Genomic DNA, 20,707 nt, shown 5'->3' with positions numbered 1-20,707 from the left:
GTCTGACTAAGGACTCTGAATAGAGCAGCTGTACAGACAGGTGACGGATTCACCTTCTGCCTATGGAAAGGGACCATCAGAAAAGGATTAAGAGGCTGCAAGCCTGTGCCAGCATGGGTGTGTAGTGTGAAGGGCTGGGAGCATGCCATGCCAACCCCATACCTTTGAGCCTGAGTAAGACAGAGAAGGTGACAGGAAAAGCGCAAGTGGAGAGGAAAATGAAGGAGCTTTGGGCTCCATAACAAGGCTGACCTTGTGAAGGGTCATGCACAGATACAAGTCAGAGTCAGTCGTGCAGGGCAGGAGAAAAGGACGTGCTGTGGGAGGCACAGAGCAGCAGGGCAGATGTGAGAGCCATGCGGACTCTTGTCACCTGTGGTGAACACAGCACAGCGCAGGGAGCACCCACCTTGGACTTCACTTCCTGTGAAGTGGCACAGAAAGGTGGGTGCCAGTTGGATGGAGACCAACAGGAAACTAAATGAAAGACTGTAAATAGATTGATTAAGTGCAAAGGACAAGAACAATAATGAGAAACACTTTGGTGATTTCGCTTTTTATTCTTTCTCCTCCTCTCCTCGTTTGTAATGTAAAAGTCCTCCTCTTTAGTTGTCACAACCTGCCTGGAGCTGGTTGACAGCTGGGTGCCCATGCCATACACAGACAGCCCTTGCACCCCTGCACGTAACAAATGTTATTACGAGCTGACACTCCAGCCTGGACACAGTTTTAGGGAACATGCACCCAAGTAGCTGGATTCAGCACCACGTCCTCGCATCACTGTGGATGTTATTATTGTTCTGTTTCACCGATGTTCCTTACACCTTGGCTCTGTGGACGTCAGGTGCTGCCGCGCCACCCTGTTAAACATTAACTGCCCGGTTTTCCAATGCAGCACCTCAGGTTCTGGAGTAAAGCCAAGGCCGGGAGCGTGGGGCAGGCTCCTGAGGAGGGCCGGCCCGCTCCCTCCAGCCCAGCTTCTCCCTGCTGGGCACGGCGCGCTCTGCTCCGCCGGCCTCTGCCATCTAGCAGCGGCCGCTCCCTGGCATGCCCCGGCGGGAATCTCGCACCCGGGGCTGCCGGACAGGCCGACCCCGGCCGGGCACCGCGCCTGACGCAACCCGCGGCCCGCTTTGCCCCACGCGCGGCGCCGCGAAACCTCCCGCCCTCGTTGCATCACCCGGGCGGGCGGGGCGGGGCGCCCGGCCCGGCCCGCCTTTAAAGCGCCGCGGCGGCCGAGCCGCCTCAGCGCCCGCAGCCGCAGCCCGACATGAAGCGCGACCCGCAGCAGCCCGAGGAGAGCTCGGAGCCGCCGCCACGCCCGCCCCTCTCCTCCTGCTCGCCCTCGGGGCAGGCGGAGGGCGCGGAGCTGGCGGCGCCGCTGTGGATCTTCGGGTACGGCTCGCTGGTGTGGAGGCCGGGCTTCGAGTTCACGTCGCGCAAGGTGGGCTTCATCCGCGGCTACAGCCGCCGCTTCTGGCAGGGGGACACCTTCCACCGCGGCAGCGAGAAGACGGTAAGGGGGGGCGGCGGCGGGGCCGGGGCGGGGGCGCCGGTGTGGGCTCGGCTCTGACGGCGCTGCCTTTTCTGTGCCCACAGCCCGGCCGGGTGGTGACGCTGCTGGAGGACTGCGGGGTGAGTACCGGGAACGCGGGGCTGGCGCGGGGTGCCCCCGTCGCCACCCGCACAGGTGTGGCGGCCGCCGAGGGATCGTGGGGGGGCCGCGTGTCGCCCTTCTGTGAGCCCCGGGGGGAGGGAGCCGCGATTTGCCAGAGCGGGCGGCTGGACAGGCCGGTGCAGTTGGAGCATCCCCTAACCAGCCTGCTCTCTGACTTTTAGGCATGCACGTGGGGTGTAGCCTATGAAGTCCGTGGGGAACAAATTGCTGCATCGCTCGAGTATCTCAACATGCGAGAAGCTGTCCTGGGAGGCTATGACACCAAGCTGGTGAAGTTCCACCCTCAGGAGAAAGATGCAGAGGAACCCATCCTGGCTCTTGTTTACATTGCAACACCCCAGAACCCTTCTTACCTTGGCCCAGCATCTGAAGAAGACATTGCAGCTCAAATCATTGTCTCAAGCGGTTGTGCTGGTCATAACATAGAGTACTTGCTGAGACTGGCAGACTTTATGCGCTACTTCTGTCCTCAAGCAGAGGATAAACATCTCTTCTCCATCGAAGAGGCTCTTATTTCCATCCTTCCCTGTCTATACTACACAGAGGAGTCTCTAGAAGAAACTGCAAGTGTCCCTCAGAAGTCTAAGGGTTGAAATAGGAGATTTTTTTTTTTGCAGGGTTCAGTAGAAGGAACATAAGGGAGAAGAAAGCAGTGGGGACAATCTTAACTCTGACAAAATATACTGGACTGAGTGAATAAAGGGAGAACTAGCAAGTAGATGGGGAGGGAGAAGTGGAGAGTAAAATGCTTGCTATAGGACTTGCAGTTAGTACTTGTTACACTCCTTATCTGTAGCATCATGATACCCATCACTGCTTTCCAGCTGAGGAGCTGGGATCTTCACAGGAACTCTGCTCTGTAGGACTTGCTACTGGGAGTCAGACCTGAGGCACTCATTTTCTATAGAGAAAGAGGCTCATCTGTTCTGTGCACTTTCTCTTTTTTTCTTTTTTTTTTTTTTCTTTGAAGACTAGTTGAGCAGGACTTGACTGGGTTTAAGCAGTATATATGTAATTCTACCTCAGATTGGCAAAAAGCTGTGTGTGTGGTGGTGGAGACTTTGGCAGATTCTGCCAAATAAAACTTTTATTTTTTTTCCCCTGCCTTGTCCCACCTCCAATACAATGTCCTGACACTAAATTTTAGAATGTTTGTGCAATATAAAGTGAACAGGCCTCTTTATGCTCTTGTGGATCCTACTTCCTTATGTTGTGAAGGATCACAGCAATGCACTTCTTTTCTAAAATGTCATACTGTATTTATTATGTGATACATTTCCTCTCAGGAGGGGTATCTAAACTATTCACATGCCACAGTGGTATGCAGCCCACACTCAACCTTGCATTTGTGCCTTCTAGTTTAAATCCGTTTTCTGAGGAGCTAAGCCTGCTTTAATGACAAGCTTTTTTCCAAGCTTCACTGTCCTTGTGCTGCTCCAGACATAACTGACTCTGTAAGAAAAGGTCCTGCCTGTGTGGGAAGCCTGTGCTGCCTGCAGGAAAGCAGGCAGGATGCAGGAGAGTTTTAACTAACCCTGACCTGGATAAACCTCTGGTGCTTCAGGATGACGTGGGTTTCTCTAGAAGCATTTGAGGGTTCTGGTTCCATGCAGGGGTGTCTGTCTGGCACCTTCCATTTGACTGCAGAGCACCACGAGTGAGCAGACTTGCAAGCCTGTGAGCTGCTGAAAAGCCTGCCTTGATCATGTTAAGCAGAGGCACTGCTGTGAGCTCAGACTTTTCAGCTTCACTTATTAACAGCATGAAAACCCACAGTATTTTGTGAGAAAACTGCTGCTACTGCAACTGCAGCAAAATAGCTCTTGAGAGCTGGACTGCTGGCTCCTCCCAAATGCCATGTGATTTTTAAATTATGAAAAAGGCTAGGGACTGTTTGTATTACTGTGGCTTGTATGCATATGAAGTGGTACGGTGCTGTGCCCAGTAATAAAACAAACTGACAAAGTCAGTCTCATGTACTTTGGTGTTAGTCTTTTTCATTATAGACTTAGAGTTCAAATTTAAAACTCTTGGGTTTTTATTTTTGGGGTTGGTTTTGGTTTTTTTATTTTTTGGTTTTGGGGGGGTTTTTTGGGTTTTTTTTTGTTGTTTTTTTTTGTTGTCGTTTGTTTTTGGTGTGTGGTTCTTTTTGTTGTTTTTTTGTGGGTTTTTGTTTGGTTATTTGTGGCTTTTTTAATGGTGATTTTTTTTTTTAACAAAGCCTTAACTGCTAATGCTGCTGCAGTTCCAATGGATTTTTTTGTCATTTTGTTTTGGTTTTTTTAAATCATCTTGCTGAGCAGCATGACTCTGCCAAATCTAGTGGAAGACCCCGACTGACCCTTCCCCTTTGAGAAAAGGGGATTCAGTGACTTTCTCTTTCCAGCTCTTGTTGATTGTGGTGTGCTGGTACTGACAACAGACACAAGCCAGCCCTCCCAGCTCTGCAGGGCAGGCACAGAAATGTAATTCTTCCTTGGCAGGTGAAAGGATTTTCACTCTGAGTATAATTTGGCACTGCTGTTTCCAAGAAGTAATAGTGGACGGAGCAGAAACTGCAGCTGCAGCCAGATCTGCTGGCTACAGTAAGGGAGGCAGTTATTTTTTCCTGCCTTGTGCCCCACGTGGTGTGTACAGGGGTAATGTGCACATTCCTGCTCCTCTAGTTACCAGCTCCCTCAGCACCAGCAGATCACTGTACCTACCAGAATAACCTGCCTCAAGACTTGAGTGATGATGGAGTGAAAACTAACTGAAACAACTGAATGTACCACTAATTAAAGGCAGGGATAACAGACCAGAGAAAAATATGCTTTCACTGTCCTGTGGAGGCTCTCACTTCAGCTGAGCAGCTGCATCCTGGGGGCTGGGGTATCCTCCAGCTGGAAAATCAGAGGGTTAAAGATTGAACTTACCTGCACAGAAACATTCCCTCACTAGTACGACTGGGGTCACATTCCAGAATAACTCCAGATAAAACCATCTTCACAGGCACAAAATGCCACTGACAGGAATTAATATCAGCTGTGCACTGAGCAACCACCATTGCCATTGCACAGGGAGAGCCCCTTGCCTTGTCCTGCCTAGCCTGGGTTGGCCCCAGGATCTTTCACATCTGGAAAAAACAAGCAGTGAATGCTTGTGAACAATGCAGCTGCACTAGGAATGTTCCTTCAGTGGCTTGTTCTTCTTCCCTGAAAAACTTCACTGTTTTAATACACTGTTTTAAGCACAGGTATATTACTCCACTGAACTACCATTTTCTTCCCAAGGAATTCTTTGTAGTGGACTCCAAAAAAAGAATCCCATTTTCTCATCAGAAGGGGTGAATATGGCAGCTTGCTGCTGTTACCCTGTCACTGCATCTTCAGGTCAGTAAGACACTGAGGTAATTAGTTAACTTCTTTCTCCCAAGGCTTTTACTGTGTCCTGTGAGTCTGGGCACTGATGATATTTTGGTCAGTTGATTAATTTAAAAGGTTGACATCCCAGATTTGAACTTGGGCCATGTGAGTGAGGAGAGATGGCACCCTGCAACATTTGCCCAGACTTTGTACTGCTACACAAAGGTGGGGGTTCCTTGCCTCTGATGAACCAAGTGGGAGGAATATAATTGCTGCCTGGAGGCAGTCTCACAGCCATGGCACTTGGGAGTGCCAGGTCGATGGTGACACACAAAGACAGTGTCCTACCCAGGTGTGTTTCACTATAGATTTCCTGTCCCCATCCACTTCTTGCCAGCCCAAGCGAAGCAGCTGGCTGAGGGTGCAGCTCCAGCTTCCTGCAGCTCTGCCACTGACAACTGGCCTGGGAAAAAAACACTCACCATTGTCAGAGGGTGGGACAACCAGTGTTGCCAGACGCTTCTGGAGATGCTTCCCTATCCAGCAGCTTCCTACTGCATGTGCAGTTTTTTCTGACTTCTCTATGACAAGCTTGTGCCTATCAGGTCACCTCACATTAGAAACCAATTGCAATGGAAACACATTTACAAGCTCTATCAATTGCATATTTCCCAAGCCTAAAGCCAGCACAATTCAATATGATTTCAGTTCCTTCTTCAGCCCTTTCCATTTTCCTGCCTAGCAGTTCCCACATAGTCAGGAACATGGGCCTGAGTCACCATTTCCTTGAGTACATTGAGACAGGACCTACCCAGCTGCTTTGCAGTGGCAAAAGCCCTCTAAATAAAGTAGGGGACAACAGTTAATGCAGCCCCAGCTGCATTATGTTAAAGTATGTTAAAGCACTCCTGAGGGCAAACAGTCCTTGAAAGGCAGGGAAAGGATAAGCAAACTCAGCAAAGTTAAAGGATTCAGAGAAGACCAAATCAAGAAGAAAAACCTCTGGTGTTTAGATGCTACAGTATAATTGCAGTTTCAAGGTGGAGTGTCCAGAACAGGGGAGACTACACAGGTAAATCCATCAAAGTGATTCCAGCTTTAGTAAAAACGTAGTTTAAATATAGTACCTCCAAGGTGTGAACTTACCTGTGCTTCATGTACTTCTCCAGGTCAGAAAATTAATGAGACCAAATTCATATTTGTGGCTGATGACAATAAATGCATGCAACTTGGCAAGGGAAGGAGGTGGTAGGAGAGGGGAGAGGAGAGGGAACAGATCAGATTTCCTCAAACGGGTGTGAAAGCAGCCAATGGCTTGGGCAAATGTACCTGAGGAACAGGAACATGTGAGCACCCCAAGAGTCGGGCCAGCACAAACTTTGAAGGCTACTGAGGAACTAGCCCAGCATCTCAGTCCCAGGAGGAGCTGAAGGGAGAAGGTGGAGCTCTGCATGCATGTCCACAGGCTTGAGAGGCTCCCTGGGGCTCTGCCATGTGTGGCAGGGAGAGTCTTGCAGGTGGCCTGCAAGTCACAGGGAATGGCACACGCCGGACTCAGCATCTGTTACAGAACTGCAGCTGGTTGCATGTAGCACATGTTATTCCATATGTGTCAGCCTGCTCCTCAAGAGACAGGCTGTAATATGGATTTAATTACCTACAGATGTTTCACAGGCAGAGGAATAGCAAAAGTTACAACCCCAAAGAATGCTTATCAGTGCTCCAGGTCGGAGCATTCTGAGCACTGCGGAGGCTCAGAGGCACTTTGTGCCCACTGAACACAGGGTGCATCTGCCCAGAAAGCACGTCTGGCTTGGTAACAGCCTGTTCCTCTGCTCCTGCCACCAGGAGAGCTTGGAGAGAAAAGAAAGAAGGGGAAAGAAAGAGCTGTACACCCAGCTGTACACCCACCAGGAGAGCTTGGAGAGAAAAGAAAGCAGGGGAAAGAAAGAGGGTCTGCTGGGTGTACAGCTGCACCAGCACAAGGCAGACAGACCTTGCGTGAAGTATCCTGACGTGGCCACCTGTGTGCTTTGACACTTCTCCAGGTAACACATTCCAGATAGTTCAGCACCAGAATGGGGGCACAGCTGACACTTCCCAAAACCTGAGGGCTGAAACTTTAAATCAGGTATTATCACATTCAGTGCAGTAATTTCAGCCCAAAGGCAGAAAGGAAAGCAAATGAGCAGAATTTGGATGGGAGATGTTCCCTGAGTCAGACTTCTTTCTCACCAGTTGCCACCAGTTTTCACAACAGGCCACAGACTTCAGTTGCACCAAATCCAAATGTTTTTTAGAACTCAAGGACTGATGCAGCATAAAAAAGGACAGTCCCAGTGCATGACTGAGCAGTGATGTGCCATCAGCACTCAGCCCAGCTCAGTACAGAATCAGTCCCTGTGCATGGGAGGAACAGGAAGGGATTAACAAAACTGATTTACAGTCAAGCTGTGGAAAAACTACACTTGCAGCAAAACTAGCTGCTGCTCAAAACACTTAGGAATTTCCTACTAACTTAGTTGCCTTGGCTTAGGTGAAAACCTCCCTGATTTATATGCTGTATTAAAATTATGAGAGAAGCCCCTTGTGGGTTTGAAGGAGCCTTGATCCCTGGAGGGGAGGGAGGGCGGAAGGAAATGGGCATTCTGGGCAGCACTGGGGAAGCTCTACATGCTTTGTTTACAAACCCTGTACACTTTTTGTTTGGCTTTTGGATGTTTTTATCCCTTCTCAACTCCCTTTTCATCTCATCGTAGTGCCAGCCACACTGATGAGTGTTTATGCTTGTGAATTCCTGAAGCACAGCCAGTACCTTGAACTCTAGAGAATGAGACTGAAATAACGTAAAAGGTCAGGGAAGTTCAAAGACAGAGGTGCTGTTTTCCTAGCTGGGGACACCACACTGTTCCCAGACCACGCTGGGCTGCTCTGGGAACACAAGAACAAAGACTTCTCTCTTATGTCCTCCTGTTTACGCTGCTTTTTGCCTCCCTCACCTCACTGTTTTAAAAGGACTCATTTCCATGAAGCTTCAATTAAAACCACCAGGATCAACTTGGCCTAAGCCTGACAACTGAGGAGACACTTGATAGCTACCAGCACCTAAAAGTCACTTTGGTGACTCCTGTCACCAAAGGAAAGGGGAAGTTTTTATCCCACTACCCAAATCCTGCTGGCTCACACAGCAGGAGCATGCCCCAGAGTGCTGCTTTGTCCACAAGCAGGTATCAGCAACTGAGGCACCTGGAAATCTGCAAGAGTTTCACTCACACAAAGGCAAGTCAGAGGGTGACTTTTGGAGAATTTGGAGAGGTTTCATGTACCCGTGCTGGTTAGCAAGCCTGAGATTCAGAAACACGATGAGCCCACACCTGAGCTGGCTGGGCACAGGCTGGGTACGTGCAGCTCTCCTGTGCCTGCAAGCAGAGAGCCCTGGCACACGGGGCACTGCCCACGCTCCACTGCCAGCCGTGCCCCTGCACAGCGGGGCTTCCCTGCCACCTGCCACCTGCCCACTGCCACCGCACCCGCCCCAGCGCCCTCCTCCACGGGCAAAGGGAGGCTAGGGATGGGCACTGGCTTTCACTACCTTCTGGCCTCAGCTCTCTGCTTTGCCTTAAACTGAGCCTGAGGACCGAGAGGCACCAACAGCACAGCCAATGTGGAAGTCATTTCACAGACGCACATCCAGCCCACTTACAGCAATTATAACCTCGTCTACAAAGGAGCCGCCGGGGGGCAACCAGCCAGCCTGCTGATATTAAACTCTGTCTACACAAAGCATATGTGACATTTGAAAACATTTAGAAAACAAACTTTTAAAAGCAGCTTTTAATCCCCTTCCTTGTGTAGGCGGCGTAGCAGCCTTCCCGGACTCCGAGTCCGCACCGAGGAAGGAGGGCTGCCACGGCAGGGAGGGAGGAAAGCAGGCAGGGAGGAAAGCAGGGAGGGAGGGAGGAAAGCAGGGAGGGAGCGGGCAGGGAGGGAGGAAGCAGGGAGCAGGCAGGGAGCCGCGCTGCCCTGGCCCCGGAAAGGCAGGGCCACCCGCCTCTGGCCACAGCGCTGGCACGTGTGCTTCCACGTGTCACAGCAGCAAGTGACAGCCTGCAAGTGACCTCCCAGCAGCGCGGTGACACGTTGCTGGATGTGCTGGAGGGGCACAGGGGTGGGAGATCCTGTTACAGACAGCTGGGGTCAGCAGCTCTGTCCTCAGGGTGCTTCCACTGGCGTCATGGGCTGAAATCTCTCACTTTTTCTTGTTTTGCAGTGAAGTACTCCTTTCTTTAAGTAAAACTGAGCCAAAGTATGTTTCAAACAGCTAGCAGGTTCTTTGACTATACGCAAATTCATTTCAGATGATACACACATTCATTTTTTGCTCTGCTTTATAGGAGTGTGGTTTACTTCAAGTTGTTTCTCCCCACAAACACACAATCCCATCTTTAGAGAGGGAAAAGTGCAGGAGTGCCCAGCTATGATAGATGCTGCTTTTCATCCTTCCTTTGACAGCAGCTGTGAAGAGACTCTGGACATGTTAGGCAGGAGCCAGATGAAAGTGCCTCCTGCTGCTGTACAGCACAGTTGATTCTGGAAGCATTTCTGTCTCTCAACTACATATATACTGAATCTATTCCTGGGAATATATCCTATAATTTGAGGGCAGATGAGTTCAGAACTGAGGAGGAAAAAGTAACTGTGGGACTAGGCTCATTCAGAATATATATCCACTTTTTTTCCCCCCAGAGGATTGCTGCCTCATTTCATTTGATGGGAGGACCTTAAAAATGAGCAGCAGTTCAATTCCTTTTTCTCTTGTATGGACTTCTACTTGTTTATGCCTTTATGCACACAAATGCAGAGGGACTGTTCCCTTCCCACTTTGACTTTTCTCTGGCAAATCACTGTAGCAACATCTGCACATCACTGTGGCACCTTGGCAAGCCTAAATTCCTCTTCATGAGACCTTTGTGAAGAGGTGTAATTTCTATTGTACACATGGGGAGCTGAGACATCAAGAATATGATTTCAAAAGCATACAATGACTTTCAAAGCATTGTGAAGCAATGTGAATATTTATGTTTTTCAGAGTACTCGGAACTGTACACTGGGTGTTCAGTGATACCACACTGGAAAAGAGACAGTGTGTGCTCCTGTAATCAGCACTACATCCTGATGCAAACACACAAGAGTCATCTTGTATTTTCATGGATACTCTTATGTTTGAGATTGTTCAGTGGTTGCAAGTCTAGTGATTTGCTCTCAATATTCTTAAACTTTCACATACCAAAGCAACTAAAATTCAAGCTCAGCAGAGAAATATTTTTATATAGCTTGGGATGGTTTTGCTTTATAGGTATCACTCAAATTTCTTGCAGTATCTCAAGCTCTTTTACCTGCTGACAGTTCCAAACATCTCACTTGTATTAATTCCTGTAATATCTCAAAGATGAGATCTGGTCTAATGTAAAAATTTAAACATTACTTTCCCCATATGCTAGCAACTATATCATCGCAGGGCAGAGCTGGGCTTCTCTAATATCTCTGTGAATATTCTACCAAACCTGTTCTCACTCTTAGTATTTAGTTATTTGATTCCAGTCAGACACAAGAGCAAACTGCAGTGAAACCAAATGACATTAATCCTACAATATATACCCCTGATTGCAAATGCTAACAGCAAGTTACCAAATGCAGGGAAGCTGCAAAGCTCGTGATTGGTTGTTTCAAAATCATGTCAAGCACTTCAAAGCAGCCAATAAAAGGAATTGTCAGGACTTCCAGTCCCACATCAACAGTTTTAGAAACCTCCTTGTGCATTACAGATTCAGAATCACAATGTCAGTAAGCTTCCAATTAGTCAATTGGAATACATCTGAGTGTCAAATTATTCAAATACTAAGAAAAAATTTTCTTATTGTGCTAACCAGATTAAATAAATATCTCACTAAAATTATGACTGCAAGTTAGTTACAGTAATTTCTTCCAAACTCTGAAGATGCAGAGAATGAAGAAAGACTGCAGTCAATCTATCTGGACAAACAGACATTATGAAGCTGAATTACTGTGTCAGGGGCCCTTGAAATCCAGAGACTGAACTGTCCCATTATGTACCTTTAGAGCTATTTTGAGATCCACTTCAACAAAAATTGCAGGGGGTTTGGAAGTAGATGATCTTTGAGGTCCCTTCCAACTAAAACCATTCTGTAGTTCCATGAAATACCATAGCACTATGATTGTAAATAAGATTAAATAAAAGAAAAATCTAGATTAAATGGCAAGAAGAGGGAGGTCTGCAGGAATGCAGACACTTTTCAAAAAAGCATTCACATGAACTTTAAGGAAAGACCAGGAGCAGCAAGAAGACTCAGAAGGACCCTCCTATTAGCATCCACCAGATGCATGGAGTAACCCCCCAAAACAGGTTTTTGGCTGTTTTCCAAATTCTCTGAAGGCTCATATAGCCTGAACATCTCCTTTTTCCCCTGTTTGCAAAGGAAAACCTGGGAGCTTTGTCACAGACAATGAAGTGTCACTCAAGGGTGTGTTGGGCCACGTGCCATTGCATTTACTGTGCAGCAGCACGCTCCGCTGATCAGCACGTAGCTAATTGCAGTCACACGCCAAAAGCTTAATGTAGCTTGAAAAAACCCCAAAGCAACATTCAGCCAACTACAGGTGATATTTGCTGACTCTCCCATTCTTAAAAAAAACCCCATCAGCCTTCCATAGGTGGAGTGAAACACAGACAGGCACTCTGCGCTGCCGCTTCCCACTGACGGTGGAGGCAAGGGCTGCCAAAGGTGACTGCTTTGGAAGCACTTCTGTGAGATACTCAGATGGGTTTAGACAATCCTGATACAAGTTTTGACTTGTCTGTGGAGGCAAGTTACTTGAATTACAGAAGACTCTGAATTATAGAATAGTTGTTCCCAGCAAATGTGAATGTTCCTCCTCAGCAAAGAGCTTACCTGGGAGGGGAGTCCTTTGGGAACACAGATGAAGAACAAGCATCATAAAACCACTTTTCTACACAGCAGCTGAAAAACTCAAAAATGTACTCACTAAACTGAATAAAAATGAGAATTTCTGTGTTTGAACTCTACTGTAACATCAAGGGAAACTGTAACACCACACTTGGAAAGAAACCTGAAGGACAGTCACCTGAAAGACAGATGACATCTTACCATGGTATGGAGGGAGGGCTCCCACCTATGATGTATTTCTTCCTAGAGGAAGACCCAGTTGGGAAGTTAAGATGTAGGGATACATCAGAGGAACTACAGAAATAGATGAGAGATGACATCAACAGGATTTGCTTCACCTAAGAGGAGAGTATTTCTTAAAGACATCTTGAGAAGAAAGCTGCTAGTTTCTTGTTATGAATAAGAAAATTTGAATAAATTTAATAAATAGTCCAAAAATCAGTTTTGTGAGACAATCCGAGTCAGTAGTAAATTTCCAAGTAAATTCTAAATTATTTTTTAGTAAATTCTAATCTCTGAGCAACAGTAAGTTTTTCTTGTATGCTTAGCTTTATCTTAATTCACAGTCCTCACAACAGAGGTGCAAGGCATAAGGGTCATACATTTAAAAGTTAACACTTTAGGGAGAAGCATTTCCCCTACCAAGCAAAAGCATGAAGACAACACTTGGGTCTTAAAGAGTTGGATAAGGTTGAGGACAGGGAGGAAAAAAACAACTGCTTGTAAAAAAAAGTCACAGAGATGACAAGGGATACTTGTAGTGCTTGGATGTTCAGAAGCTCACCTGTTAAGTACAGCAGACCTAACAGAACCAGCAATACTGACAAAGAAGGAAGAGACAGTCCACAGGAAACTCAAGAAGACACAAAAATGGTGTTCCAATGTTTTCATCCCTCATTCTATCAGGGATGCTCATCACCTGAGGAAGGAAGGAGTCATTGTTTCATACCTGAGTACTGAAACACTTCCTCATGCTTAGGATGTAAAAGCATTCCCTCATATGCCCCTAGAAGAGCATTCTATAAATAGAGTACAGTACAAAATGCCTGGAAGGCCCATTAGCTTTGGAGTAACTTCACTTTCCTGAAGGGGTAGGCAGGAGCAAAGAGGAGGCTGAAGCTGGAGGAAACCCAACACATCTTATCATGCATTCCTCCATTTCAAGAGACATTTGTTGGATGCTTTTCAGAGAAGCACATGCTAATGTGAGTGCTACAAGAACAACTTGTTTACTCTACAGATCTGCTGGTTGAATCTGAGAGCTGGGCCATCTGTATCGTCCTAATAAATGCTCCTGAGAAAAAGGCTGAATCATCCCTTCCCTCTCATTCACTGCTATGCAACTGGTGCAGGCTGCAAATAAAAAAGAAATCCTTCACAATTCTATGAGTGTAAGATATGATTACCTTTATTTTAGTATGTATGTCTCAGTTATACTTCACATGCAAGCAGCATCCCTTTGGGTAGTGAGCTACAAATTGTTTTCCAGCCACTCCAACAGAAATTTCCAGAGGACAGCAGGGTGTGCACCACCATCCCTCCTCGAGCAGGAAGGGGAGCACAAGACATGCCTGTAAGGCTCCCTGAGAGTTATAATGTGTGTTTCAGACTGCAGAGTCAAAAAAAAAAAAAGAAAGATGGAGGCAGAAGCTGAGGAGTCTGTAAGTCCATCCGGGAGCAGAAGCAGGCCAGCTCACTGAGAAGACCAGGACAGAACATGCAATGCAGTGGTCACAGGGCAGCACTTCCCAAATTACACTGATCCACATCCTGCCCCAGAGTGATTTTATCAGTTGTGCTCTTCCTCCTCTCAGCTGCAGCTTGGCTGTTCCTGAGCTACAATCAAAGTAGTGCAGATCCTGCTGCATGGAGCTTTTCCCACTGAGCTTTGCGTGCCTCCCCCACTGGGAAATGCTGCTGAAGGAAATACTTTGGGGAAATGGAAATAAAGCAAGGTACAGCTCTAGGCAGACAGGCAGCTTTCTACAAAGGGGACACAAGACAGAAAAGAGCAGGAACACTGTGGTGTGGAAAGCATGCAACAGAGAGGGGAGAAGGCACAGAAATACACTACATTTGGACAGTGCAGCAGTAACATCCTAAAGTGAAGAAATAAAGCAGTTCCCCGTTCAAAACATCCTGCAGTAACCTGTTCATCTCTTTGCAGAATAAGGAAAAGAAATTTAGTGGCTGGCTAAATGGAAAGGACAGCAGACTTGAGCCATAATAGAAGAGAGAAAATGCAGGCTAGAGGACAAAGGGTGTTCTGGGATTCTTCTCAACCAGACAACCCTTGTAGGCTAAACTACCCAAATGTGTGAGGCTACAGCACTTTTAGGTCCTAATTTCTCAGGACCTAAGAAAATTATCACCTTTAAATGTCTTCAACAGGAGCATTGATCAGTGAACTGTATTTAACAGTTTTGCTGTAATCAGTGAGTAAAATGCTATAATCAACTAGAATGATGAATACACAGCACTCCCAACATCACCCAAACCACACTGGCAGCTATTTCACCATTCCAGCTCAACACACAAACTCAGTTCATTCAGTCATTGTGTCCACCTTTAGCAAATACCTTGATCTCTTGGAGTAAAGTGAATTTCTCTGCCATTAATGCATATAAGTGCATAGCACATAGCTGGAGTGAAAAGATGCTCAGATGAAATTATAAAGAACAAAGCTTCAGTGTGCACACCCATTTGCTCACTTCAACGGAAGTGATCCCCAAGTATTGATTACAAAACTACCTCCACCTTCTTAAAAAATTCCCAGTCTCTTTGTCTTTACAGCACTACATCCTTCCCCAAACCAAGAAGTTAGACTAGGACAGCCATCACATGATTTCTCCCAGTTCCTTGATTACTATCACAGAATCTTTTCTCCTATGATGCATAATACCAAGAATGTTGAAATGTAATGTCTTACAGAAATTGAATTGAATATGATCCAGGAGTTTATTTTACAACTATGTTAGATCTTACTGAACTTCTTGGACTTACACAAACTGTGAAAGCAGATGGGCTACCACTGCTTTTGCCACAACTTGTGATGCCATTTGGTGTTTCTCTTGAAGATTAAATGATTTTAAATATTTTTTAACTTTTATTTATGTGACATTAAATATATTTAATGATTTATTTTAGAAATATATTATAAATATATTTACACTCTTAAATATTTTATATTTATCAGTGTTTTAAATATCAATAATCTTCCAACAGTATAGCACGTGACACTACATATTACATTTTTGCAAGATTTTCAAATTATAATTTTTTTTTCCTCTTCACTTTGGATTATAATCTAATGCAACTGTTTTGCAGTTTGGAGATCAAGACTCTGCATAAAAAAGTCCTTTTAACTCCCACTGGAAAAAAAAAAAAGAAAAAAAAAGAAATAACTATAAGAGAATAATGTCTCAACAATCAACTGTATTGAATTCAACCACTGAAGTCCAGGTACTGTTTAATATTATAGTTGCTTCTGTTTCCTTGTGACCTGCTGCACACTTACTCCAAAATAGATTATGAGGTAATCAGTGTATACAAACATGGGATAAGGGTACAGTTGTAACTGAGGAAGGTTACAAACATGATACTTGCCAGAGCACAGACACTCTAGAGCTCTACATTGGGCAGCGTTTGTCTCCAGAAGCACTTCCAGATGCACACCCTTCCCTAATCGTCTCATTCATACAGCTACATGCATAAAAACCACAAAGACACTGATTTACATAAAATTATCTCACTCCATTTTATTTAAGATTTTCTCCTCCAGTTAGTAAAAGAAAGATGTATCTCTCTTTATACATATGTACAAGTTCAGTTACAAAAATAGACAGCACATTCAAAGAGAAAAAAAGGCTTGGCATTTGTCTGATTCCCTCTAAATATCATATATACATGTGAATAGAAGGGGAAGGGGGAAGTCTTCATGAGTTAATTAAACATCACCTCCCCCTCAATTATCCCCTGCAAATCTGTTCAAAAATCAATCTAACTAAGCTCAGTTCTGCTATTTTCAGGTGTGCAAATTAGAGGCAGAACCAACAGGAAGCACTCGCTCTACACTGTAGGACGCCAGGCAAAGGATTCGGGGTCAGAAAAAAATTATAATAATAAAAAAAGAAATCATCTTTCACTGTCACAGCCCAGACCTGCAACTCAACTTGCTTCTCTCAAGGGATGAAAGTGCCCCGGCAGAACAGCCTCTTAATTCAATGTGTGAGACAGAACAACTGTCCCACACCTAAATCTCAGTGCAATGCAGACAACGCTCACAGCAAAGCAAGGGGCTACGGGCAGGGTTTGTGCATCAAGAACGGGGAAGGAACAACCAGGGAACAAGAACACGGATGGGTGCTGGCAGCACTGCCTTCTATCAGCCTCATGGGACACGGCTACCGCCCACACTGCAGTGAACTCAACCACGCCAGTATGTGTGATGATCACAAAGATGAAGGGAAAACACACTGCAGGAACAGTCAATGGGATGGCTGGGATATGAGACAATTTTTTTCCCAGGATTTGGCTGGAAGGGGGAATGGCACAGTTCTCTCTCTCTCAGGATTGCTTTTCATTGCTCTTCTTGCAGCACTGCAGCTGCAGATCCATGCTCTGCTACGGCACGGTGAGAGGAGCAGCACAAACTCCTCCTCAACACTTCAGTTTTCCTCCTTCTTGAGATTTGTACAAATAGAGCATTATTTTGTTTCTAAGCTTTTAAGAGTTCTGCACACCTCAAAAATGAACGAAATCACTCTGAACATGGCGAGTGTTCGTGCTGATGAGAACTCTGAAATGCAAACCAATCACTGGCCTGTGGTTTCTTCCACTGTGTGAAGCAGAGGCTGTGCTGCTGCTCTCACGAGGCCTGACAGCGCTCCCTGTATTCTGCAGCTCTGAACATCTTCCTGACAAATGGTGCTGAAAAAGAATCTGCTCCCTGAAAACCACCTGAGACACCTTCCTTTGAATTTCAAGTCTTTAAAGAACCCAGAGATCCACACCAGAAGAACCCAAGAATTTTTTTGATCATACATCATCTTCAGCATAGCCCCCAATTATTCCTGCATGTTCACTAACCAGCTGCCAGGACAGAAATGTCTTGTGACTCTACAGGATTCTCCTGGGGGTTCAGATACTGATTTCATAGGACAAAATTAATGCTGGGCTCCACCTCAGGCTACAAGAGAGGAAGTGTACTGGTGTGACTTCAAGCATACACAGCTGCAGGATATTGCATGGAGTAGCTGGATGCTTTCTTACCCCAGACTCCATTCCCTCCTTCTTGCAGTGTCTGCAAAGATAGTTTTTTGGAATACACATAATCAAAGTGCTCACATCAACCACCCACTCCCATTGTGCTTTGATTTTCTTTCCACACATGTGCTGGACAGCAACAAGGCATTTGTTAGCACGCCTTCGACTGGCAGGGTGGTCTACTCTGAAAGCCAACACAGTTCAGACAAGCTTTGGGGGTTCAAAATTACTACCGACCACCTGAGGTGTGGGCACCTTTGCTTTGCTTCCGAATTGAAGTTTCTGATATGAGACTGCTGGTCAGGTTTAAACTTTTGGGGGTCCCACAAATACTGTTTCCTTTGCTCAAAGGGGAGCTCAAGGGAGAAGAGGCGTTTGAAGGTCCAAAATCTGCAAGTCCGGAAGGCCGAATGATTGCTGTTTGTAGAGGGCTACTTGCAGACATGCCTAGCAATGGAAAAGAGAATCAAATTCTACATGAGCATGTTATTCCACTTGTGGTTCCTCAACAGCAGACAGTGGATTAACAATCAGTCCTAAGACCACTCTGTATTCATGACTTAGGACAGTTTAATGAAGAGGGATGTCCTTAAGATACAGAACATCTTACAGTTATACCCTGGGCTATCTTTAGCTGGTGTAAAGCTGCAGCTCATTCACCATCAGTTTAGCAGGTTTTGGAATGTGATACTGTAATTTCAACATGATGCAATGCAGGAAAACCACAGCCATAGCCATGGCATAAACATTATCTGATCTGTCTGAATACTGCATTAAAAAAAACCCCAAAACCACCACCAAAAAAAAAAAAACAAACAAATAAAAACTCAAAACCAACCAACCAAACAAAAAAACCCCCAAAACCACAAAAACCCAAAACCAACTAACCAAACAAAAAAAACCCAAACCAATAAAAAAAAAAAACAAAAAAACCCACAAAACCACCAAAACCCAAAACAAACAAACAAAAAAAAACAACCAAGAGAAAAATATTTGTTGTGAGATAATTCAAGGGCAGATGAAACTCAAGGTCATCTGAGGTAAAACTGGCTATCCTCTCACACCCTTACCATGTCACACTTTGTACTGCGTGGCTCTCAGAATGTAACGGACAAGCAACACCACCACCACAACACTTAACCTGTCCCCTGCCAGCTGTAAGCAGCCATGAGGCCAGCCTGGTGCCTGCCCTGCCCCACGTACCTTTGGAGACGTTGTACCCGTAGGCTGCGTACGCCGCCGCAGAGGCCGCCGCCGCCCCGGCCTTGGCCCCTGCCATGGCCGCTGCGCTCCCCGCTATCGACTTCCGGCTCCTGCCTTTCCCAGTGCCACCTTTGGAACCACCTTTGGGACGACCCCGGCTTCGGCTCGACTGGCCTCTCACGGCGAGAGATGTATCTTGCATTGAAACGCCTGAACAAGGAAAGGATGTTAAACCAGTGACTCGTGCAGTGTTTCGCATCCTCACAAGTGAGTGTGGCATCCAAGGTGCCTACCAGCTACATGAATACTGCTCCTATGTGGCATTTACAGGGACAGGGACACTGCTAGCAAGCAGCGGTCTCATGAAAAGAAATTATGTCTACAAAACTTCACTCTTCAGCAACAGTATCTTAACTGCAACTACTTGTATTATTATGAATCCAACGTACAAAGCGGTGGAATATTCAAAGTTCTACTTCAGGATGATGCATTTTCTTGTTTGAAGATGGAGATGCAATTATCTTCTATCTGCTATCTCTAAAGAAACTCGTCAAGAACTATGATTCTGCTTACTTCACCGTAAAAAACTACAGTAATTAAAGCCACTTGACTTTACTTAAAATTACATTGCACTTGAAAAAAATTGTTCCAGCCACCCACTGGAGATAAAGAACTAATTATTAACCCAATAGCAAATTCAAGGAAAAGCTTAGAGATCAATTGTTCTGTGGTTGTCTGAAATTTGGTAACAAGCTTAAGGGTAGAAGAGCCCTCAATAATATAGGAACAAAAGACACAAGGTTTTGAAGTAATGAACACAGAAAATAGGTAAGTGTGGTAAATTACAGACTATAAACAGTTTTCCTGTAAAATCAGAAGTAACTTTGCAATGAAAAGGCAATTATTTTTGCCCCAAATCTTGCCAACCATTCATATATCCTGGGTAGAACACAGGAAACCTATTACTTAGCTATGCAAAGTCATGGTTTAATAAATGTTAATAATAAATCAAGGCAAGAAGTACTGACCATTCACGGTGTCTGAAACTGAGCCAGTAATGGAAGCAGGAGAGTTTGTTGCCCTTGACTGAGGTGCTGAAGAAGCTGGATCATCCACAATCACAAGCATATCATTACTGCTCTCATCAGGAGGGATAGAGCCCATATGTAATTCACTGCTGATGGATATCTAATTGTGACAGAGAACAAAGCCATTAGCTCCTCAGGTTAGGAAAGGGTACAAAAATAGTAAGATCTTGAAAACCTATACAATCACAAGTAATTGGTACTTGTTCTTTCCCGTTTTCTCTACAATAGCAGCATGAGCATGACACATCATCTGCCTGATCAGACCACATTTTATTTACAGGCTGATCAGCAGTGAAGACCTCCACCTGCTATTTAATTTCAATTCATGAAAATACATATTAAGTTATGAAGCAAAAGACTAATGGGCTCAGCAGAGATTTAAGCAAACTGCTGTTCAACTGTGAATTTTCAACTACAAACAAGAAAATAGGAGTCTTAATCCACTACTACTGCTAATAAAAACCTTGGTCAATAAAGGAACAGTACAATACAGAAATCTTAATTGACATGGCACAGAACAAAATACATTTGCTGCTAAAACCAATTTGCAATTCTTTACACGAAGATGAAGGAAAATAAGATGTATGCCACTGAGAATTTTTAATTTAAATTCCAGAGGAGAAAAACCACAATAATTCAGAACCTGATGCAAATGAGGAAGCAGAGACAGAGACACAGATGAGACTAGTGAGGGGTACTTACTAGACACTGAATGTCAAGGAGCTATTTGAGGGATACTGTTTGGCTCACAAGCAGAGTGTTGTTGCTAGGGGAAATATTGGTATGGGAGAGGGCACATGGTTATAAATGTGAGCATGAGACAGGCAGGGAAAAGGAACTAGAAAGCAGGAAGACAGTTAAGTGGGACTTCAGGTAAGAGTGGAAAAATTCCATGGACTGGAAGGGAGGAAAGTCAAGGGATAAATTAACTCTAAGAAAAGGGAGGCAGAGAGTGAAGGAAGAGGGGAATAATGGAATGTCAAATAACATGAGGAGCTGTAAGGCAGCTTATTAGAAGCTGTTGCATTTTCAATAAACTATTTTCATTTGCATGGTTCACCTTTAAGATGCATCACTTCCCCACACACTCAAAGCTCTCTACAAGACCTAAAGTACCAGACAGCAAGAATCCTACAAGATGTA

At 45.3% G+C, this 20,707-nt stretch overlaps 2 protein-coding genes across 5 annotated transcripts in view; one reads left to right on the top strand and one right to left on the bottom strand.

Annotated features, from left to right (window-relative positions):
* The first annotated feature begins 1,227 nt into the window (after window positions 1-1,227).
* On the top strand, window positions 1,228-3,657 carry CHAC1 (ChaC glutathione specific gamma-glutamylcyclotransferase 1). The gene is made up of 3 exons (XM_039705207.1): window positions 1,228-1,516; window positions 1,600-1,635; window positions 1,840-3,657. The coding sequence occupies exons 1-3, from the start codon at window positions 1,271-1,273 to the stop codon at window positions 2,269-2,271; spliced, it is 714 nt and encodes a 237-aa protein (XP_039561141.1). The 5' UTR covers window positions 1,228-1,270; the 3' UTR covers window positions 2,272-3,657.
* Window positions 3,658-15,740: 12,083 nt separating this feature from the next.
* Window positions 15,741-20,707, bottom strand: part of INO80 (INO80 complex ATPase subunit) — a 64,701-nt gene continuing 59,734 nt past the window's right edge. For all 4 annotated transcript variants that reach the window (XM_039704827.1, XM_039704828.1, XM_039704830.1 and 1 more), the window contains 3 exons: window positions 19,505-19,664; window positions 18,477-18,686; window positions 15,741-17,720 (listed from right to left, as the gene is read on the bottom strand). In XM_039704827.1, coding sequence (XP_039560761.1) covers window positions 17,503-17,720; window positions 18,477-18,686; window positions 19,505-19,664 — 588 coding nt within the window. In that variant the 3' untranslated portion in view covers window positions 15,741-17,502. The remainder of the gene's footprint in view (window positions 17,721-18,476; window positions 18,687-19,504; window positions 19,665-20,707) is intronic.

The sequence above is a fragment of the Passer montanus genome, unplaced genomic scaffold, assembly GCF_014805655.1.
Source record: "Passer montanus isolate IOZ18808 unplaced genomic scaffold, ASM1480565v1 scaffold18, whole genome shotgun sequence".
NCBI lineage: Eukaryota > Metazoa > Chordata > Aves > Passeriformes > Passeridae > Passer > Passer montanus.
The sequence above is the reverse complement of the archived record's forward strand: the minus strand, read 5'-3'. Positions and strand labels throughout refer to the sequence as shown.